Source organism: Equus przewalskii, chromosome 18 (genome assembly GCF_037783145.1).
Source record: "Equus przewalskii isolate Varuska chromosome 18, EquPr2, whole genome shotgun sequence".
Classification (NCBI taxonomy): Eukaryota; Metazoa; Chordata; class Mammalia; order Perissodactyla; family Equidae; genus Equus; species Equus przewalskii.
In genome coordinates this window covers 46,543,277-46,567,708 of record NC_091848.1, presented here as the reverse complement: position 1 = coordinate 46,567,708, position 24,432 = coordinate 46,543,277, and the positions used below count along the sequence as shown (strand labels likewise).

Below are 24,432 nucleotides of genomic sequence, written 5' to 3'. Positions count from 1 at the left end.
TTGCCCAGCTGCTGCTAAGTTTAGCAGTAATTCATTACAAAGCAATAGATAATCACCAACGTAGCTATCAACAACAGTAACCATTTAATTGATATATTTCGAACACTCTACTCACATTGGCAGAATACACTTGCTTTGCAAGTGCAAATGGTTTACTAAGTTTAGCCATATTCTGGGCCATAAAGCAAGTCTCAAAAAATCTCTTAAAAACTAAAATTATACAAAAAATGTTCTCCAACAAAAATGGAGTTAAATTGGAAACCAAAAAGAATAAAATGTTAAGAAAACCTTAAGTATTTGGAAATCAAACATGATTCTTGGTAAGCCTTTGGTCAAAGAAGAAATCCACAGAGACTGGACCCACGGCCTAGTGGTTAAGTTCGGTGTGCTCTGCTTTGGTGGCCAGGGTTCGGTTCCTGGGTGTGGACCTACACCACTCATTGGCCACCATGCTGTGAAGGCAACCCACATGCAAAATACAGGAGGATTGGCATGGATGTTAGCTCAGGGACAATCCTCTCAAGCAAAAAAAGAAGAAGAAGAAGAAATCCATAAAGAAATTAGAGAAGATTTTGAACTGAATGATAATAAAAATACAACATATCCAAATCTGTGATACACAACTAAAGCAATGCTTACAGGAAAATTAATAGCTTTAAATACTAATTACGAAAGAAGAAATGTCTAAAATCCACCTAAAGAAGCTAAAAACAAAAGAGAAAGAAAGAAAAGTAAGAGCAAAACTCCACGAAATAGAAAACAAGCAAGACAAAAGTTAACAAAATCTAAAGCTGATTTTTTGAAAATATCTTTAAGATTTATAAACCAATAGCTAACTTATCAAGAAAAAAACAGAGAGAGTACACATCTCTAACACCAGGAATGAAAGAAGAGACATTAATATAGACTACATTCATGAAAGGAATAGTAAGAGAATATTAACTACTTTATGCTAACCAAATTCAATAACTTAGATGAAATGGACAAATTCATTGAAAATCACAGCTTTCAGTGTTCATTTGGGATTAATCACATAATCTGAAGAGCCTTGAATCTATTTAAAAAATTGAATTCGTTGATAAACATCTTTCCACCAAATTGGCTTAACTGAAAACTTGAAGCAAACATTTAAGGAAGAAGTAATATCAGTTCTACACACAAACCCCTTCAGAAAACAGACAAGGAGGGAACGCTTCCCTATTCATTTAATAAGGTAGAATTAACTAAATACCAAAGCCAGATATGCACATTACAAATAAGAAAAACAACAGACCAGTAACCCTTACAAACATAAAACACAAAGATTTTTCACAAAAGATTAGCAAAACAAATCTAGCACTATAAAAAATAATAAATATAAAATAATAATAATAATAAATATAAAAAGACTAATACAGCATTATCACATAAGGTTTCTCCCAGGACTGCAAGTTGACTGACCATTCAAAAACAGATGAAATTCACCACGTTAAGAGAATAGAAGAGCAAAAATATATGATCAATTCAACAAATGTTGAAAAAGTGTTTGACAAAATTCAACATTTATTCATGATTTTTAAAACTCTAGGAATAGAAAGAAACTTCCTCAAACTGCTAGAGGGCATCTATGAAAATCTCACAGCTAATATTTTACTTAATAAGGGAATATATCCCTCCAAAATCAGGATGTTTCAATGTTGTACTAGAGCTCCTAGACATTGCAACAAAGCAAGAGGAAAAAAGGCATATAGATCAGAAACAAAGAAATAAAATGGTCCCTACTGGCAGATGATACGATTGTTAGGCGTCTATAAAAACAGCTCCCTGATCTAATTGAATTTAACAAGGTCATAGTATAAAATGCTAATAATATTTTAAATAATTATATTTTTATATACTAGCAACAAACAATTGGAAAATGAAATTTTGAAAATTCCATTTACAACAGCGCACGAGAAAAGAAAACTTAGGAATAAATTTAATGAAAGATGTGCAAGGCCTATCCACGGAAAACTACAAAACATTACTGAGGTAAATTTTATATAGATGGAGATGAATACCTTATTCTTGGACAGAATGACTAATATTGTTAAGAGGTCAATTCTCCTCAAATTGGTCTATAGATTCAACAGCCTTAATCAAAACCTGGTAATCTTTTCTGTAACAATTGAGAAGCTGCAGATGGGGATGAAATCAATGATGGGCTGTAAATATCCATGAAGGAATATTTTGGGAATGATGGAAATGTTCTGTATCTTGTTTGCGAGGATGATTCACAGGTATATACAACTGTCAAAATTCATCCAATTGTACCTTTTAAATGGATGCAGTTAATTGTACATAAATTATCCCTCAATTTAATTAAAAATAATACCAGAAACATCAGCTTTTAACACACATAACATTAGAATATGCAGCCACACAAATAAACACAAAACAAAATACAGAGAACCCTTGACACTGAAAATAATGTTTAAAGAGAAAACTTTTTCCATCTAAGTCAAAATCATCAGCAGAAGTAAGATTGTTTTGTGATTTTACTACTAATGAAACCTCTTACTCATTTTGAGCACCAGAAGTTTTCTTTCCCAAATCATCATTGTCATATGCCTGAGCAAGCATACACCACCCACGCAAAAGACACCGTATAGGCATGACTGTGCAGATGCGAACGCCAAAGGCTTCCTCCAGCAAAGGGAAAAAAGGCTCTCAGAAATAGCACATGGTTTTCTTGTGATGTTAAACAGTTTTTATCTATTTTAAAAATCCTGTGCTCTGTTGCGCTCTCCTGACTTAAAAAGTTAGAGATAGGTATTTCTGATATTTCACCATTCCCAATAAAAACCCCTGATTTAGTCATTGTTATTAACCAAAAGAGAACATGGATTATGTCATACTTCAGTAGTCAATATAGTTGCTAAGATTTATTTCTTATTTCTAAAGTGTTGGAATGGGAAACAAAAAAAATTAGATTTCCTGCCCTTTCATTCATTTGCAGATTTTCTGGGAGAATACAAACAAAGTAATAAGAAGTCTTATAAATGAATTTTAAGCTAAAAGAATCCTTAAATTGGGGCAAAACTTTAGCCTAAAATATTTGATTATGCTCGAGTAAGATGATTATGATCTAGTAAGATATAGCTGCAAAAGTCAATAATGTAGAATAGTTCTATTTTTAAATTTCTTTTGACATTTCTCTACAAGACTTGAGGCCTCTGTGCTAGCACTGAAGTAATTCAAAGTCATTCTTATTGCTTATAATGGTCTTTACATCTTCATCTGTCATCTTCATTGTCATTTAACATTTAGTGAATTTACTACTTTTTAAAAAAACAGAACACAGAATACATTGAAATATATTTCAATACATTGAAATCTGTGGAAATACCCTGATATTTTGCACAAGGAAAACCAAATAATAGAATTATTTCATTCTTCATTTGGCATTTCATGTTTTTAAGCTTCGAAACTCTGCAAGTTATTATAATAAATACAGGGCTGGACCATTGTGGAGTAAGCAATGACTGGAAAATATGAGACATGAGTTTTATTTCTTACTCTGCTTCTTTCCTGAATCATTTTAGAAAATTAAAAAAATTTATATGATCTAGTTTTCTCCTCTGCAAAACATAGACTATCATTCTTACTTAACAAGCAAGGAATAACTCATAAAAGGGATTCAAAGCACATTAGCGACTGAGGTATTAAACCTGGTTAGAATGACACAGTCCGCCTCCCCTTAAGATTCAAGGTTTCATTTAAAATGACTGCAACTTTGAGAGTGAGATCGTACTCACACAAAGACCAGGAAATTCAAATTACATTGCCAGAGCAACCTTTATTTAGCTACACAAAGCACATAACTTTTTCTAATTAACAGTATGGAGAAGTCAATACAATATAAAAAACTTTACTATCAATCTTCTGGCTCCAGAAAGCTTAAAATATCAACCTTAACGTTTTAGTTAGTGAATGTTTGTACTGCATTTTATAAAACTGCATATTGTGAATGTAGGTTAGACATAAAAGTATCATTTCCTGACAGTTTTTAGAGTAATGAATGGATTCAAGCAAGAAGTTGGAGAATTAAATTGTCTCCCTTTTTTAGGGGTCCTGAAAATAAGATGACTTGTCACCCAAATAGGCTAATTATATTTCTGCCTCTAATGCAGCGCTTTTCTCATTGTGATCTGGGAACTAGTGGAAATTCATATTAGTGAGCCAGAAAATCCGTGAATTTTGTAACTTTTGGAGGAGGGAGCCTAAATTACAATTTTATTTCTGATACATAAGTAAAAAGCAGTATCACCCTGGAGGAATAATTAAAAGCATCACCAGTTTGCTCCCCAATGCTATTATTTCTAAATAACAAACAGGAATGGTTGGAATAAGAAACTCATGTGATCTTTTTCTTTACTAAAGCTACCTGAAGACTGCCACACTAATTTTACGATAAATTTTGGAAGTAAAGGAAGTATTTTCTTTTCTGCCTTTTAAGATTATGATCAGTCTCTCACCAGTAGGTTTCATTCAAATGGCACCCGAGTGACTCCCTATCAGGTATATTAGTGTTTCTGGACTGGTAGGGGAAAATTGGAAGCTGTAGCAACATTCATTTATTCAATTACAACAGCTAGGCACTCAACAAATGCCTATTTATCAAGGAGCTTTCAATCTTCTGGGGACAATAGACATTAACCAAATAATCAAATAATTACATGAAATTGTAATAGCAATAAGTGAAAAGTATGGAAAATGTACCACAAGCAACTCATCTTAGTTTTGAGGCAGTGGGCAGCCCCTAAGATGGTTCCCAATGTTCTCCCTTCCCAGTATTCATGTCTTTGGAAAATCCCCTCCTCTTAAATGTGGGCTGGACTTCCTAACACACTTAACAAACAGAACACAGCAGAAATGATGGATGTCACTGCCAGGAGTTAGTTATAAAAAGATTGTGGCTTCTGTCCTGGTGTGCTGTCTCTCTTTCATTCTTATGTCACTTAAGAAAATAAATATTCGTTTGGGGGTAATTTATTAGGCAGCAAGAGGTAATTAATACAAGATCCAATGGACAAGAAGCTGCTAATAAGCAAGAGAGGAGAGGACAGGAGACAGAGGGAAGAACATTCCAAAGAAAAGCACTACTATGTGCAGAGGACATGTGCCTAGTGGGACTAAGGGGAGTACCAAGACCTGACGAGAGACCAGGGCCAAAAAGAGATTATGCTATTATGCTGCTTTCGCAAACTGGTTTCAGGATTTTTCCTTCCTGAGACAAATATATTTTCCTACAGAAGGCGAACAGAAAAGAAAAATAAATGTTTGCTGTTTTAGCAATATGAAATACAATGTGTTTTTAGAATTAATACTTTCTCCTTCATACATCTCATATCTTAATATTTCAATTACCATGAATCTTTGCTTCCAAAAAGGAAAAAAACGGAAATGCAAAATATGAGATTTCTTGTTTTAAATCATGTTTGTTATTTCTGCACCAGAATTTTTCCAGGGAAGAAAACTATTTTTCAAACACTTGAAATTTTAGGATGAAAATTATCTATATTAATGAACTACAGCTACAGACTTAAACACGGATAAACCTCGAATATAATATTGGGTAAATGAAAGCAGTTATAAAATAATATACCCAGTATGATTCCATCTATGCACAATACAAAACAAGGCAAAATAAATTTTATTGACAGGGGCTGCATACATACATGGTAAAATGTAAAGAAAAACAGGAAGTGATTATCTCAAAAGATAATGGCTACCTTCAGAGCAAAGGTTGGAGGTATATTTGGGGAAAAACTGGCAATAGTCTATTTCTTAACTTACATAGATATTCACTGTATAATTGTTCTTCAAAATGTGCAGATATCATACACTCTGAAATATATATTATATATGTTAATATAAAATAAAATTAAAATAATAAGTACAAAGAAACACACGTAGTACAATTAGTACTTACATATTTTTTTAACATAACAATATGAACATTTGATCCTACTATCACAGCATATATTTCATGTTCTTTCATTTAATTTATGAAATTTACATTTTTAAAGACATTAATTTAGCAGCGGACAACATCTAATTAGGTGTTCAGTAAATAAAATATTGGATGGAAGCCCAAGATTTTAGCAAAGACTAATATAGAAAAATTAAAAATATATATATGTAAGTACTAATTGTACTTCTTGTGTTTCTTTGTACTTATTAGTTTAATCTTCTTTTTAGTAACACATAATATATATCTATATTTAATATATATCTTTAATATATATTTCAGAGTGTATATGTACATTTCAAAGAACAATTATACAGTGAATACTATGTAAGTAAGTTAAGAAATAGACTATTGTCGGTTTTTCCCCAATTATCCCTCCAACCTTTACTGTAAAGGTGGCCATTATCCTTTGAGATAATCACTCCCTGTGTTTTTTTACTTTTTACATTATGATAAACAAAAGGCTAATTTACTCCAAAAAATATGCAGAAAACACATAGACCCATAAAAAAAGAGATGGACAAGCCAAATGAAAAAATGGGCAAAAGATATGAATAGGCCAACAAAAAAGTAGATTAATATGTTAACAGTGACTTAACTAGTAACTATAATTATCCCCTTCAGATACAACGGAGAGAAAAGCAAAAGATGCAAACAGTTTATAAAAAGGAAAAGTGAGAAATGTTTAAGAAAAGTAACAAGCTCCAAAACACAAGAATTCAATAATGAATTCAGTGGATGGATAAAATTTAGAAAGCAAAAAGAATTATGGTGAATAATAAATTTGATCCTAGTTTCCAGTGCAATATAATCACAAAGTCTGTATCAGTTGGCCAGGACACAGTGCTAATAAAAGCCATGTTGCTGGGCCTAATTTTTTTTTTAAGCATAATCACAATGTGCATCAGTTTGTTAAGACACAATGCTAATACAAACATATCGTTGGCCTAATTTTTTTTGAGGCAGTTACCATCACATAGTCCAAAACTAGTTAATGGAGACAGATTTGTTCCCTGGCCCATGGAAGATGTCATATACATGTGTATCAGTGATCACAAGGGATAGCACGTTCAATGGGCAGATAGTGAATATCCACACGTAAAATACACAAAGATATACATACTAGGCTTTTAATTCCAGCATAGTTTTTAATTCCAAAAAACTGGAAACAACCAAAAAAACCAAGCATAAAATAGTTGATCTGTAGGGCTAATTAAATAAGTTATGAAATAATATCTATGAAAGAGCTTTGAAAACTGCAAAATGATAATTAAGGTGCCGTCTTTTGAATGTTTGTAAAATTAAGACATAGTGATAAGTGCTTTATATGTGATGTAACTTAATCCTCACAGCAACCCTAGACTCTAGGTCAGGGGTTTTCAGTAAACTCTCCCAACTTTAAAATATCGGCAACTAATTCAAATTTTTAAAAATATTACATGAGCCAACTAAAAGTGTCTGCAAGCCTGATGTAGCCCATGGGCTGCCAAATTGCAGTCTCAGATGTGGAAATTAGAGAAGAGGCCAAAACCCAAGTCTTGAAAATATTTATAATTAGGGATCTGTTAGAGGAAGTGAAGTTAGCAAAAATGATGAAGGAAAGTAGAAAATAGATGCAATGTCTTAAACCGGGGAAAGAGGAGATTTCAAAACAGAAATAATCAAGATCAAATCATGTGGGAAGAGTCTTAAAGTAAGGACTAAGAGGCTTTATGATTTACTAACAAGAAGGTAGTCAGAGACCTTCAGGAGCTGTCAGAGGGCAGCGTTAGTACAGAGGGAGGAACAGGACCAAGACTGAAAAGAACTGAGCAGAAGCGATTGTCAACAAATGGAGACTTATTCGTTCAAGAATTTTGACCTTGAAAATATGGGAGAATGAGACAGTGCCTTTATCCTTTCACATCAAACCAGAAAGAGAGAGATGGGACAATATCTAGAGCTAAGAGGACAGTGACAGTATTTAAGAATAGAGGAGAGCACAGCATATGTGTAGATAGAAAGAGGGAGAGCTAGAAGTTACAAGAATGAAGGAGGCTAACTGGTAAAACAGGATCTTAGAGGTGATGGGAGGAGATGAGAAAAAGCAAAGTGGAGATTTGCTTTTGAAAAGACACACTTAGTCTCTGAGAGAGAAGGAGAAAAGGCAAGAGTGGTTACAGACACGAGGGACATTTTGAGGAAGTTCAGGTTGACATTTTTGAGTACATCTACTCAGCGTCAGGTAGCTATGCAGAGGTCTGAGGACAGTAAGATGAATGAGGCAAGGTCTCTGCCCTCAGAAACCTCATCATCTGGGCAAGCTAAAGAAGTCCACACTGGCTGATGGGTAAATCAGAGAGTGAGCAGCCATCTGCTGAGTATGAGGGACAATAGGAATGGTTTGGGCTATGAAGAAAGACCTAGGGCAGTCTTCTTGATCCTGGCTCCCATCAGAACCACCTGCAAAGATTTGTGACAGTCCAGATTCCCAGACTCTAATCCCTGAAAGGTCTCATTAAGTAGGCTTGAGATGGCACCACATTATCTCCAATATTTTAGGCTCTACAGGCAACTCTGTTGGCAACTAGCTTAATTACTGGTTTAGAACAACCCCTGGGGAATATCTCAGAGGGAGCCAATGAAGGATAGATTGAATGATTTTTTTAGACAATAAAAATAACTAGACTTCATTGTTTTGAATCTAGCAATATTTACTACTTGAACATTTTTTTAAAAGATTGTCAATATCACAAAATGGATCCTATAACCAGATATTCTCATATTACATAATAGATAAACCTTTGAGAAAAGGTAGCATTTCATGGTAAACTAACCAAATAGAAAGGAAAAAGAAAAGAAATGCTAAACAACTAAAAGCTACATAAACACACAGTCAGTTTGGAAAAAATACCTTTACCCAATCACTGTATATTCTCAAATGATACCCCTTGTACACACTCAGGTTTCCCCTATGTTGATAGAAAAAAAAAATTAGATGCTGCTTTCTCCTTCCAGCTATGATCTTTTCTCTCTTTTTTACTGCCAAACTTCCAGAATGAGTGGTCTGTGCCCACGGCCTCAATTTCCTCCACACCCACGCTCTCCTTGATAGCAGCAATCTTGTAGCTCGTACACCCTTCCATTCAAACCACAATGTTGAAGGTCACCAGCCCCTTATAGTCAAGCTTTTGGCCTTTCTTCAGTGCTTGTGCTCCTGGACTGTTCGTCAGATTTTGATGCTATAAACCACTTTTCTGTCCTTCTAAAACCCCTTCCTTAGCCTCTATCCCTACCCCTAAGCTTTTCTCTGTCTGTCTCCTACTCCGTCTTCTCTGCAAGCCTGCCTTCCTCCTTAGGCACATTAATGCATATATTCCCCAAAGTCTCACCTGCTCACCTTTCTCTTTATGCCTTCTCTCATCATTCTCCCCTACCCTAGAATACCAACGGGTCCTCTACACAGTTGACTTCTCCTTGTTTTAGCACTTCAGTCATAGTTTAGCTCCCTCTCTTCTTCATTCCTGTCTGGAATGTTAGCTCCTTCAACTCTTCTTGCCTACGTGTTTTCTGCTTTTCTTTATCTTAATCATCACTTCCACCAGGAAGTCTTCCCTGACCCTCAGACCTGAGTAGACTTACCAATTACACATTTCTCTCTCAGCCTCTATTTCTCATTGCATACTTATATATTACTTAATTATTTGCAATACTTTTTAAAATATCTATCTTTCCTACCAGATTCTAAGCTCCATGAGAGCTTTATCTATGTCTGTCTTGTTCAAGTATCCCCAGCATGAAGCACAGTGTCTGACACATGACACACTCCTTTACTTACTGGCTGACAGAATACCTGACCCATATTCTAGCTTTGACTTATTTTTCCTAAACAAGAATCTCAACCCTTTAGGTGAAATTTCTCCCCACTTAAATGCCTGTCGTCATTTCAAGTACATCACATCTGAAAACCTTATTTTCCCACACATACCTACCACATCTCTTTCCCCCTCTATTTTTAGTATTACGGAGGAGTTTCAAGCTCAGCTCATCCACTAAAATATTGGGTAGTATCTTTAGTAACTCCTTGAACACTCTTGGGCTTTATTTGCCCGTGAATGAAATGAAAGGATTTAATTTGAAGGTTTCTAAAGTCCGTCCTATCTGAAAGCTCTATACTTCTCAATCATGTCATGTGTGTCCTTCATTTCACAAATGAGGAAATTACTATCTAAAGAGGGTAAACAATTTCTTACAGAAGACACAGCTAGTAGTTGAATTATATCCCATGACAGGCCTTTAAACCCAACACAGAGATATATAAGAATCTAGAAACTGCAGGAAAGTTGAGTGAGATTTTATTGAGAAAAGTGAAAAGCACCAAAACATTGAATGCATGAATAAAATTTAGAAAGCAAAAAAGCGTGTAATAATATAATACACTCCATCTCAATGTCCAACACAATATAACCAACCAAATCAATATCAGTTGGTAAAAGCACAATGATATTAAGAAACATGGATTTGAAGAAAGTTCCACTTCCTTTATGGCAAAGTAAGCTTCCACAGATAACAACTATAAATTCTGGATAAAACATAAAAACAACTATCTGAAACCACTGGAGAGTGAAAAAAGCAGGATGATTCTTGAGGGGTGTCAATCCTTGGAAGAAGGAAATGGCTCAGGGTTGGGTGTGTGTGTTCCCATTTTTTCCCATTTTTACCACTTTTAGTCTCAGGGAAGGCTGCAGTTGGCACCACACTGGACAGCTAGAACTCTAATAGAAATCCCACAGTTTTCTGAAGAACAAGAGGACAGATTCTGGAGCAACCTTGGTCTCTGGAAATTGAGAGAGGCAGCGAGAGAGTTCCAAAGTCTGTGTGTAAACTCTACGCACGTCTCTGGCTGACACTAGGCAATATATGGCAGGGCACACTTGAAGCCAACTACTAAAGGTAAAAGAACTGAGATTTAAGACACTGTTCAAGAGATAGAGTTTGCAGTTTGAGTCCAACCAAGTTAAATGATGTCTAAAAAAAAAAATCAACAGAGTAATAGAACCCAGAGTCTCTATGATGTAATATTGACTATCCAAATTACTCAACACACAGGGAATAAGGAAAATATGGCCTACTCTTTTGAGAAAAAAATTAAAGGGAGATAAACCTCAAGGTGACCCAGATATTGGAATTATCAGACTAGGACCTTAAAGCAGACACTAAACTATGCTGAGTGATGTAAAGAAAAATATGCTCATACAAATGAAAAGACAGAAAAATTTCACCAGAGAAAAAGAAACTAATTAAAAAATACATGGAAATTCTAAGTTGAAAATACAATGTCTGAAATAAAATATTCACTGGATGGGCTGAACAAAAGAATGGAGATGAGAGAGAAAATTGTTGGCAAACTTGAAATATATCAATAGAAATTATCCAATCTGAAGAACAGAGAAAAACATTGCAAAACACATAATGGCCACAAGGACCTGCTGTGAAACAGCAAAAAAGTTCTTCAAACATATGTGTAATGGGAGTTCTAGAAGAAGAGGAGAGACAAAGTTGGCAGAAAAAAAATATTTGAAGAAATAGCAATTGAAAATTTCTCAAAATTTGCTGAAAAGTATAAGTTTACAGATTCAAGAATCTCAGTAATCCCAAGAAGGATAAATATGAAAATAATAATACATAGAAGACATTATATGTGCTGAAAACCAAGAATAAAGAGAAAATTTTGAAATAAACCAAAGAAAAGTGACAGATAATATTCAGGGAAACAATAATTTGAGTGTCTGCTGACTTCTCATCAGAAATGGTGAAACAACATGTTAAAATGATGAAAGAAAAAAAAATCAACCCAGAATTCTATATCCAGCAAAAGCATGCTTCAAGAATGAAGCATATTCAGATAAAAGGAAACTGAGAGAACTCCTCATCAGCAGACCTATACTACTAGTGATGATAAAAGGAATTATTTAAGTTAAAGGGAAATAATACCAGACAGAAACTCAGAAATTCAGAAAGGAACGAAGACCATTGGAAATGGCAGCTATGGTGGACATAGTATCTGTGCCCAGAATCCTCTTCAAGGAATGACTCTTTGCTCCTGCTACTAGGAGCACTGTCAGCACACAGCCTTCAGTTCTCAGCATCTTCAGGGATGGCCTCAGTGACTTTGCCCAAAGTGAGACCCTTCTCTGGGCAGTCCACATCCAACGACTGATTGAGATGGAGGTATTAAGGCCCAGCCATTTTGATTCATTGCAGGGCCTCTCTAGGGTCATTCTAACTCCACGGCTCCACATGAGGGTCAAATGAGGGTGTCAGTGGTTAAGATTGCAGATGGACTTTTCCCTCTACGACACTACCCTTCCTTCCAGGTGTTTCTTCCAACAGTCCTCCCAAATAAACATACTCTACTCAAAAGTCTGTCTCAGAGTCTGATTCTTGGAGAACCTGGAACAGCATCAACACCTCAAAGGAACAGAGATCTTTCAAGAAAATGATTTGCTTCTAAAACCTTCTAGTCCTGTTTCTGGGACTTTTCTATGCTGCTTTCCTTAAACACAAATAGGATTTTGTTCTTAGGATGGTTTCTAGGTTTTCTGGACAGACAAGACATATAAATTGTAGCTAAGAAAACTTTGAAATTGTTTGCTCAGTGTTAATGCATGAACAATGCTGTTTCTTCCTGGAAATAATGAGCCGATTATAACACTTATATGAGTTTTGATATATATATATATATATATATATAAAATTTAATAATGATAAAAAAAGTAATGGTTGTGGATTTGATTCTTAGGAGCTATTAGCTCACACAGCACAGTCCAAAGCTATTTTATCACCACAGACCTGCTCCCTAATCCCAGTGTCTCAGTGATAACAAAGAAGACGAGGCAAAAATATATCAATGGTTACTGCATTTTAATCACTGGGCAGATTGATTTTTCCAGGTACAACATAAAACCAAATGACAACTGAGTTATTTTATTAACTAGCATCATTAACTGAAACACTCATGATCTTATTAGGAGGCAATTTATCTACTGTGGGACTCTCTCATTTGTTCCCATCTCCTTATTTTTATCATCAACCTATTAGCATCCCTCTATCTCACTCCTCAATTTCAGAAGAGTTTCCCTCCTCCTATTAAAGGGTAAGCATTCCAATTATATCCCAGCTTGTCTCTCTTCCCATCTCTTCTCAGATCTTGCTCTCCGTTACAGAGAGGAAAGAGATAATTATCTCTTGTATCCAAATCCAAAAATCTCTAGTGCTGATTCTCCTATTTCTATCTCTATGAGTACTCTGTTTGTGAGATCCTCCACTCCATGAATGATTCATAAATCCTGGATTGTGCTATACTTCCAAGTTCCTGTAGGAATCTCCCTCCTAGGGACCCTCCCTCCCTGTACTGGATTTAACACCTTCCTCTGTAGCCACCGATGTCTCTCAGCGATGTCACACAACTTCCTAAAATGGAAACCCAAAGGTAGGAGCTCTTGACTCCTGCTTCAAAATAAATCTTCTACCACTTGCAACTCTCACTCAATGGGATACTGCTGCCACAGTATTCTCCAAAGATATTGCTTTACTATATTACTTTCCTATTCATAAAACAACAGATGGCTCCTCAGTGCCTGCTGCACTGTATCCACATTCCTCTGTTTAGCTATTGAGAACCCTAGAAATTCAGCCATAGGTCCTACAATCCATATAACACACAAACTCTGTTCCCTCGAGCTAGAGTTCTTTCTTTCCCCAAACTACCTTGCCTTTGTTTGTGCTGTGCATCCCCTCCTCCCAATTTATGTTTCTGCCTTTCCCCATTGGTCCAAACCATCATTCAAGACCCATCTCCTCCATAAGTCCTCAACAACTCCAAACCACCATAATTTCTCTCATCTTTGGATTTTCACTGGATTCATAGACAATTTCAAGACTGACTGATTTAAAATGTTCTCCAATTGTTTCATCTTAGCTTGATCTCCCTAATTTAGATTGCTGATAACTTTTAGGCACTATTCACACACACATACACACACCCCCTGCATACACACTTATAAAGACTTAATAAAAACTTTTGATTAATTTACTGATTGCTTAAGCATGGATGTTTAGAGGAAAACATACCTAAAATTTGTTATAATATGTAAATTCACAACTATCAAAAACTAGAAAAGGAAGATAGAACTGAAACTATGAGAACAAACCCCTTCTTTTTAGCAATTGCTTTTAATTTCTTTTTCCATCTTTTGCAAACCTGCTGAGGCTACCAAACACCCCTGTCTTCTCTCCTCTGATTGTTACTGCCTGCCCCCTAGTGGAAGATGAGGATAATGGTAAAAATTAGCCAAAAGAAAGAAAAGTGTGGAGGATTCTTTTTCAGGAACTCATAATCTCAATATCAGTGACTTTTATAAAAGGTAGAATCATATTGATCGGAATAGCAAAATTTAATTTGAATTCAAGAAAAAGAAATCTAGAAGGCAATAGGCTAAAATAAGGAGGAAGAAGGGGCACAGGGTGAACGGGGATGAGGGAAGGGGACCCGACACAGATCTGTAGAGCTTTGCTCTGCAGTGGATGACTTAGGTTGTTTTAATTTTTCCTCTCAGATATTATTTTCTTAATAAACTTGGCTTACTAAATAGCACATTGCTTGAATTTATAAGCAAATAAGTAAACAGAAAAGTAAATAGATTTTTTTAAATGCTATGTTTTACCTTGAAGTCATTAGCTCTCTTGCTCCTTTGTGAATTTATTTTGTATAATGAGGTGAGTCATTTCTGTTTGGCAGTGTTAATAACAAAGCAGTATTAGTAATAAAGAAATAAGTTCATGCCCGCATAATTTGCTTATTTTTCTGAATTATTTCGTGGTGAATTTATAATGCCAAGTCTTTGCATGTAAAGTTAAATTAATTCGCTTTTTTGTATCTTGATTCTAAACATTTTGATAAATTTATAATTGTATAAGCCTTAACTTCAGACATTTGGTATATGTAGTATCTCCTAGTTGTGTTCAGAAATAGTTGTAAAATTCAAACCTTTAAACCACTAAAATTCAAAATTATCTGTTGTGTTTTAATCTTGATTTTTTTTTTCCCTTTACCCAAAAGTCATAGTGCAACTTGACATAAATAGCTTCTTGCCTACTTAGCTTCCCTGCCAAGCTGGGTCTTGCACAGCTTTCTCTAGGAGTTTGCACACAAAGATCTTAACTATTGAAAGATTCAGATCACTTGATATTTTTTTTAAGTAAGTAAATAGTCCATTAGGTTCATAACCCAGTGGTGTAAGAAACCGTGGTACTCTTAAGCGAAAATCACAATGGCTAAATATTGAGGAAAATTGCCCATTCAAATGTTCAGCGATGCACAGACGTGGCCGGGTGGGACTCTGCAATGTACCAGTAGTGCTGGACAAATCATTTCATCTCTCTAAGCCCCAGCTTCTGCCTTTGTCAAAGGAAGACATGTCCCCCACCCCTGCTTCACTGGGCTGCTGTGCAGATCAAAGGAGAAAGGGATGTGGAAATCCTGCCTAGAAAGGTACAGCAGTACAGTATGGCTATTTTATGTGTGCTCACCGGTAAGACTGCCATGTGGAAAACAGATTTTTTGGCTGGAAGATAGGCAATATTTTAAAGTCATTCCTATGAAGGGAAAAAACATTTTCTTCTTTCAATTATCAAATTATAAAATTTAAATCCAGCTACACTGTTTCCTTGCAGCTGCTCCCACCTACTAAAAGTGAAACCTGAAAACTCCCTCCCACGTCAGCTCCTACCAGGTCTCTATAGTAAAACCTGGACAACCCACAATAGCCCCAAATTCTCTACAACTCCTACAGGAACCTAGAGGTTAAAGAGTGTGCCCTCTAACCCAGAAAGTGTCTTTTACAGCCTACACATCTTAAAGATAAATACAGTCATACAACACAGATGCACCACCAAACTGTGAGTGTATTATATTTTAAAAGCACCTGGTCGTAGAAAGTGACAGAAAGCAATTAAATTTCCTAATCTATTCCGTTAACAATACAGACCTAAATGGGTTGGGATTATTATTTAAATTTTCTTTAAAGGAGGAAGAAGATAAAGAGAACCCAGATGACTTGGATCACTACTTGACATGATTTAATTTATTCTGCCTCATTCAAAAGAGGGAGGAGGGGAAATGAGGAAGTGGAAAGCGAGGCAAATTATAGAGATATGTATACTGTAGGAGGATACAAAGTAAAATAAGTAAGACAAAGAGGAAAATACAGATAAAAAAGTGAAATACATCTGGGAGTAGGCCCCCTCCCTCCTATCTATGATTGCAATTATTTTGCATTGCCTCATAAGAAAGGCAAAGAAAGCTCAGGAAAAGCTGAGACCGGGCTTCTCCCCAGTCATTCTCTTGTCGCTCTCCCGAAGAGAATTTCCACTTACCAACCACTAAGAAGACAATCAAAGTCAATAGCAGCCGCAGGTCAGAAGTTCTCCAAGTGCAGAGCATTTCTGGTCTCTTGTTTCCTGCCCTTCACTTAGAAGTTTTCCTCCACACAGGTAGAGAAGGAGCTGTGGACATGGTGAGGCTCTCTCTGGTCGACTTCTGAGTGCCAGATCCTCTGAGCCAATCGGCAGCGGGAACTCCTTTCCTCCTGGCCTCTTCCTTCAACTCTATGTGTTTTAGCCTGATTAGTAACTTGGAACAGAAGAAACTCTTCTCTGGAACTTGACACAGCAATAGATTTCCTGTATGAAGCGCTGAAGCAGAGACGGAGGAAGCGGATTGATTGAGTTATCTTTCAGCTCATTGGTCCTCCTCTCACTTCTGTGGCACACAGATAAACTTTACAGTAAAGCATTGAATGTGCCCAAGATAAATGGGTTCGTCTAACCTTGGATTTAAAAAGTAAAACAAGATATTTCTCTATTTTTAGCCCATCCCTTTAAATTTCCCAGTCGTGATAGCTTTTAGAAGCTTTCTCCAATTTGAAAAGGTGGACAGCCTCAATAATAAAGTTTGGAATAAAATATTTTCCCTTGAAATTCTTATGTGAAATTACTATCTACCAAGTCTACAACTCTAGAAGCATCATAAGTGTATGACTTTCCTATTGCTACTGTAACAAATTACCACCCAGTGGCTTAAAATAACACAAAGTTATCTTACAGTTCTAGAGGTCAGAAGACCAAAATGGATCTTACTGGGCTAAAATCAAGGTGTCTGCAGGGCTGTGTTCATTCTGGACACATGGAAAAAATTCATTTGTTGCCTTTTGCAGCTTCTAGAGGGCACCATCGTTCCTTGGCTTGTGGCTGCATAATTCCCACCTCTGTTCTGTTATCACATTTCCTTCTCTGACTGTAATCTCCCTGCTTCCCTCTTACAAAGAACCTTGTGATTATATTGGACCACTCAGACAATTCAGGATAATCTCCCCATCTCAAAATCCTTGATTTAATCACATCTGCAAAGTCCCATTTCCCATGTAAGATTACCTATTTAAGAATTTCAGAGATTGGACGTGGACATCTTGGGAGGCATTATTCTGTCTATCACAGTTTGGTACTTATTTCCGTTCAGTTTCACCGTTGAAGAGCTAGAGTGGTCATTTCAACCAAATTACAAATAAACACTCATCTTTAGTTGTTACACATCTGGAATTCAGACTTACTGTAAAACCTCTGCCTTAATGTGGCTAGTTCATATGCATTTATTTATGTTTGGGAGGAAAGAAATCCTCTGCGTGCTAAGAATTTCCTACCCAAGGCAAGACTCTCCATGAAGGGGAAGAAAACATTGCAAACAGGAAAAAGATTAAACACATGCCTTTTTTTTCTTTTAAGTTAGCAGTTCCATTTTCCCCCAGCCAAACATAAACTATATATATTTTCCCCTTCCCCTCCTCAAGCTTTCCTTCCAGTGAACCAGTTTGATTACGACAGAAATCAGGTAACTGAGAGCATGAAATACTTGAGGACGTGAGCTCAGTGACAATGGTGGACTACAGCAAAAACAATGCCTCTCCTGGTTAATGTTTTACCAGGTGTCAGAAAAATCAGTGATGAAATCTCATTTAAAATATAACAGTCTGGTTTCCACCACGTAAAGGTTAAGGTCTGTACTGGTTAAGACCATGGGTTTTGATGACAGACAGACCTAAGGTTGAGTCTCTGCAGGGCAATTACTAGTCCGATGATACGAGACAAGTTTCTTAATCGGGTGCGCAACCTGTTTTTTCCACTTAGTATTGTATTGACATGAGCATTTTTTCATGTCATCAAAAATTCTTGATGATTATTTATTTTAATGCCTCTTCAACGACAGAGCCAAAACTAAAGCACGGAAGGGCTAAATGGCCTGCCTAGGTCTCAAAGCAACTTGGTGACACAGCTGGGAGTAAAACTCATGGCTCATGTCACTAGCCCTGTGTTCTCTCCACTTAATTCCTCTGGTTTGAAATGTCAGACAGCAACTTTCATAGACTCACTCCCATGCGCTTTCTCAGGTCAGACCACAATCTACAATCAGCAGTTTGAGTCAAGAGAATAGTGTCAAAAACCATAGAATTCTCAAAGTAGATTTGGCAGGATGAGACTTCATCCCCCTTCCTTTATCTCCTCCACCCCAAACTCCACTCCCCCAACCTCCCATCTCCCCCCTTTACCTCTTATGGGGAGCAAGTATTTGGAGAAACAATAAAGGGACCAAGAGTTTGTTAGCATAATCATCCATCAAAGATGTGCCATGAAAGTCAATATAATAAAAGAAAAATGTGCTTGTCTAGTAAATGTACCTCTCTGAAAAATCTAAAGGCCCCAGATTCTCCTTAACTGTGCCCCTTGAGCAGAGGGACCTAAAAAACAGAGCAGAAGAGCAAGATAGGATCAAGAGAATGGTATAGCTCAAAACAAAAACCCAAACCTTTTACTCTACCAGTCTCCCAACTTCTCTTCAGTACAACCAATTAAGAATCAATGCACATGAGAGACAAACAGAACAATGTTATGCTGGTTACTATCGCAATAGTCAAAACTAAAAGGCTTAGTAAGCTTTAGTAAGTGAGAGCTGCTTTAAGACACAATGTCCCCAAATTTGCACTGTTGATTTACTCAAAAATTGGTTTATCTCCTATAAATGCTTTTGAAGGAGACTTCCTCCAGTCAAGTGTATCTCTTTGTCTCCAATATCAGATTCATACTTAGCCACAACTGAAACCAGTTAAGACATTGCTGTCTTGCCCTTGGGACTCCTCCCCATCATGTAGAAGCTTTGCATGGATCTTGAACACTTACTGCACAGACTCTAATGGCCTTTTATTCCTGACCCCTTGTTCTCCATTGGCTGCCTTTCACCTCCTGATTTGCATCATGACTACCTAGAACTCAAGCACCTGCCTGCCACTCCTTCCTTAGCTGAATTTTATGGGTGCTCATCCTTGCAAAAATGGGCCAATACCTACTTGCCTTGTCATTTTTACTTTCTGTGAGCTCTCTGGCTTCGACATGTGGCCTGACTTACCCTTCCACATGCACACACTCACACACACACACAACTAAACACTTAGTCCCAAATTGCTCAATCTACCCCATCCTGCTGCTACCCAAGTACTAATGCAACAGTTTCACAGATATGAAAGAACAATGGCCAATAACATGAAGAATTTCAAGGAACTCAAACTCCACAATACTCCACTCTTTATTTCACTTCCTCCCTGCCCTCATGGCACAATCTTTAGAGATTTGAAGCTAATGAATTACCACAGAGGCACTATAATTCAATGCATGATTGCATAAAATGGCTGTTCTCCTGGCTATATCCTATTTCCCTATTCTCCAACTCACCTCTCTACAATCTTCATTGGCCCAAGCTCTGAAGACTCATCTGAAATCCTGGATCTTCTTCCATGCACAATCATTAAATGTACTGATGAGTAACCTAAAAGAGACTCACAAAATGTATGTTTCTATTTTTTACATTCTACTATATCATTGATACTTACCTTGAAATTTTGCACTTCCAATATACAGTTGACGCTATGTCACCTCCCTAGTTCTCCTTTAAAAGTTAGATAAAACATATATCAGATGAGAGTTAATCATTATTTTTCAATATAAATTCACAGATTGTGGAAAAAGAAAAACTTAGAAATTGATGTTTAAAAATAAAATATGTGTAATAGCAAATAAACAGGTAAAACCAGAGCAAAGAAATTAGTGACCATATTTTATATTTTGCTGAGTGTCAATTCTAGACCTCACTGGTCATATCCATAGTAAATAGCATTTGTCAAGGCCTTAGCTTAACACCCAGGCCTTGTTCTAAGCACTTTATAAATATGGCCTCATTTAATTCTCTCAACAACCCTATGAAGTAAATATTATTATCCCCATTTTACAGTTGAGGAAACTGAAGCCAGAGAAGTTAAGTAAATTGTCCAGTCACAGCTAAAAAGTGTTGGAGACAACATTCAAGCCCAAGAAATTTCACTCCAAAGTTTATCTCTTAGTTATGTGGCTAGTTACTTTACTACCTATTTTTTAACAAGACAGAGGTCTTGTCTCCAATACATCTCCCACGCTCCTCATCCCTCCAAAATCTATCATCTAGTCACTCACTCTTTCCTCTAGTTGGGCACTCTTACAACTTTATAGCTTGTTTGTTTTGAAGAGAGAGACTGAGAGACAGAGACAGAGAGAAAGAGAAAAGAAACTCTGCTCTGTCTCCAATTACCTATTTGCATTAAGATCGCTCTCTGCTGCCCCCTAGAGATCATGTGGTGAAACCAAAGCTAATGTTTTCATAAGATCATTTAGCAAATTCAGTAACAGCTGCACTTTGAGATTTTGATCACAAAGTAAGCTAACATGCTAAACATTGCACGTTTATTTATATCTCTGGAAATTAGTTAAACATGACAAATGAACACGTGATGGATAGGATAGGTATTATAACCTAAAGAAAAATTATTGAAAAGAAGAAGAATGAGTCTTCTGAGACGCCAGTGTGGCTTAATGAAAGCAGTAAAGAAAAGGCCAGCCCTAGTGGCCTAGTACTTCAGTTAGGTGTGCTCTGCTTTGGCGGCCCAGGCTCGGTTCCTGGCATGAACGTATACGACTCCTCTGTCAGTGGCCATGCTATTGTGGAAGCTCACATACAAAAAGAGGAAGATTGGCAGCAGATGTTAGCTCAGGGTGAATCTTCCTCAGCAAAAAAAAAACAAAAAACAAAAAACAATAAAGAGATAGATGGGTAGATGGATGGATAGATGGATAGAAGACAGATTCCATGCCTCATTACAGGGAAATTTAAAGTAGATTATCATAGGTTTGGGCACCCTGGGAAGCAAACCCTGGAATGGAGTTTAGCGTGAAGGATGGTTATTAGAGAGTAACTTTAGATCATCCTTGTGGAAATGAAGAGACAGAAACAGGTGTGGGCAGTGAGAGAAATTAAATTATAAGGTAGGCCCACAACGGGCTCAATTAACCCCATGGGGAGTTCTGTAGCTTGAACTACCCTTTAGAGTTGTCCTCTGTTGGGCTGAAATGGCCATACCTTTATGCTCCTGCATTTGTCAGTCATTACATACAGCTCTAGGAACAAGCATGACCTTGGGTGAGGCAATCCATGGAAGCGCTGACTTCTTAACTGCTGACAAAATTATCAACACTGGAGAAAAAAGGTCCTTCATTGAAGGGGGTCAGGTGGTACCTCACAGTGCCCGCCATGTGGATAAACATCAGAAAATAATCTACTCTAATTCTAGTCTCAAGTACAATGGTATTCCAACCAATTGTCTTTCATTCCTGAGAAACCAAATTAATGAATAGAAATCTTGCTGAAAATTTAAGCTTGGAGGAGCTCTGCATTAAGATGCATGTGAAACAAGGAACCCAGTCCCCACCCTAGTGCCCTGAGCCCTCCTGGAGACCACTCACACTGCACCCTCTTCCCACCTCCTCCACTCTACCTCCCCAAAGAGAAACTGGACATGGCTAATGGGGAGAGGTGCTGGCCAGAGGAGGAACCCTTTCCAGTGGTATTAGAAAAGGGAGGGACAGCTGGGGGTCCCCCCAAACACTCCCCCTCCCTCCAAACTCCTGACTTGGCCCCTCAATCAGTGTTCGAGTCTCCTCTTTCCCTTTACACACTCCTTGGTGAATCTTTGGTGATGATTTTGGCAACTTCAGGAATAAATGCCAATTCTCACAGAAAAAAAAATATTCTAGAGGCCGTTATGTTATTTTCATCTATGAGCGACACCTGGGAAGGGGAAGTCCAGAAGAATACTGAAATGAATTGAAAAGAATAAAAAGCCAAGACATATACCTTGGCTAAAAACTGACATCCAGGCAAAGCATTCTGAAGAGACAGGTGTCATCTGATCTCCAAAAAGCCCTCATTGCTAGAGGCAAGAGGGACAGGAAATTTTAAAAAGTAGTATTCCGGACTGAGCCAAATGGTATCCCCTTAAATGTCTCAGACAGTATTAAATGAATAAATAAATGAATTCTTTGTAACATCCTAGTAAAAGAACATGAAACATGAAAACTGTACCAGTCATAGGAGCTGCCATCTGTCTGCAATTTCATTTAATTTCAATGGACCTTTTTCAGGAGAGTGACAAATGGTCCATTGAACCATCATGGTTTTTTATATCAGTGACTTATAAGTTTTATTCCCAAATAACATATTTGACCACGCTGTCTATCTTTTATGAGATGATTTAATGTTTTCAATGAATAATTGGGAAGTAGTTTAAGTTGGATTAAGTTTAATTAGTTAAATTTGGAAGTTTAAGAATATCACGATTTTTTTCCTAGTTTTGAGAGTAGCTGTTAAGACTATAGCCCCTAAAGTTGAATTTTCTGGGTTTCAACTTCAGTTCTGCCACTTAGTTTTTGGTTACTGTATTTTTCTTTTCTGTTCTAGAATGTCTATTTGATTCTTTTTTCAAATCTGCTGTCATTTCGGTAATTTCTAGTTCTCCACCCAAACTTTTGATTTTGTCTTTTGTCTCCTTGAATGTAAAAAGACTATTTTAAAGTCTCTGTCTGAAAATTCCAGTATTTAGAGCAGCTGTGAGTAAATCTCTAACATCTACCGTTTCTGTTGGTTCTTTTCTATGAAGTCTGGTTTCCTCATGTGCCAGGCATTTTGCTTTGTTTTTCAAATTATAGAAATAATTTGAGGCTCGTATGATTTTATCTTTCTCCAGAGAGGATTTTCTTTTACTTCTGCCAGTTATCTATGAACATTAGCAATCTTGATCATCTTAATCCAATTTTAAGGACAGATTTTCTAGGCCACCATGTGACTCAATGCTTGATTGTAATCTATGTGAGCAGTGGTTTTATTTTCTCCCTCCTCCCCCCACCTCTGCCTCCCCAAGAAGCTGTCAAAGCATTATTTAACCTTTCAGCCAGCTCTTCTGGATCAACAAATATCCCCAGGGTAAAGTAGGTCTAAGGTCCAAGCTCACCATTCTGTATTTCTCTCTTTTTCTGGATCTTGGCCAAGTAATTCTTCGTTACCTTGCAAGTTCTCTGATACTTTCCAGTAGGGTTATTGCTGTTATTATTATTATGTCTAGCTTTCCTACTTGTCTTCAGTGGGACTGTTGGTCTGAATTTCTGTCTGCCATTTCCTGATACAGAAGTCCCATCTTCTGAGTCTTTACTTTTCCTCACCTCTCACAATCCATCAGCAAGTCTTTTGGTTCTTCCTTAAAAATATTTCCTGAACTTGACCATTTCACCAATCTCTACTGTGTTGGAGTAGGAAAAAGAAAACATGAAGTTATGAATTCAAAAGCATGGTTTTTAAAAAATAAGTCACTCTGCCATTTAACTTTTGGGTAGCAGCAAAAAGATAAAGCGATTCCAGAAGCTGAAAATCCTTTGTATTTTGTAGCTGCCGCGTTTAACACGACTTTCATCAATCGGTTCTGTTAAAATTGTTGTTTATTCTGGTCACTTGTAGCACTGATTATGTCAATGCAACATAAAAGCTCGGATATTCCATAGATCAAATTTAAGAATTTTAAAAGTCCAAAGATCTACATTAAGATATTTTTCCTTGTGAGAGTTTAAGCTGCACTAACATCTATCTAAATGATGTTTCTGTGACTATTTTCCTACTAATGATCTCTCCTTTTTGTGTGCTTTAATTCTCACTTATCTAATATGTTGCCAACAATTTTGGATTGGTTTAACATGATTTGAAAGTGTGTCTAGGGGAATTTTCTAAAGTATACTGATATGATTATCTGACCTTAGGAAAAGAAGTGTTATGAGACTGTTGAAAATGTTTAGGTGTTGAATGCTCTGTATCAAGAAAAGGAAGTAGATTAAGATCTTTTTTTGATTTAGTGTTTCTATATTTTACTTGGCTGAACATGACAAAGTAATCAAACCTGTAAGAAAAGGTGCCCACCTACTAACAAATTAGTCCTAAGAGTGAA

At 36.7% G+C, this 24,432-nt stretch overlaps 1 protein-coding gene across 4 annotated transcripts in view; it reads right to left on the bottom strand.

Annotated features, from left to right (window-relative positions):
* The window catches only part of CD200R1 (CD200 receptor 1), a 56,971-nt gene that overhangs the window by 20,401 nt on the left and 12,138 nt on the right, over window positions 1-24,432 (bottom strand). For 2 of the 4 annotated variants that reach the window (XM_008535147.2, XM_008535146.2), the window contains exon 2: window positions 16,409-16,726. In XM_008535147.2, coding sequence (XP_008533369.1) covers window positions 16,409-16,475 — 67 coding nt within the window. In that variant the 5' untranslated portion in view covers window positions 16,476-16,726. Of the gene's footprint in view, window positions 1-16,408; window positions 16,727-19,810; window positions 20,025-20,584; window positions 20,702-24,432 lie in introns of those variants that run through there. The other 2 variants (XM_070581963.1, XM_070581964.1) reach the window with 2 other exon arrangements.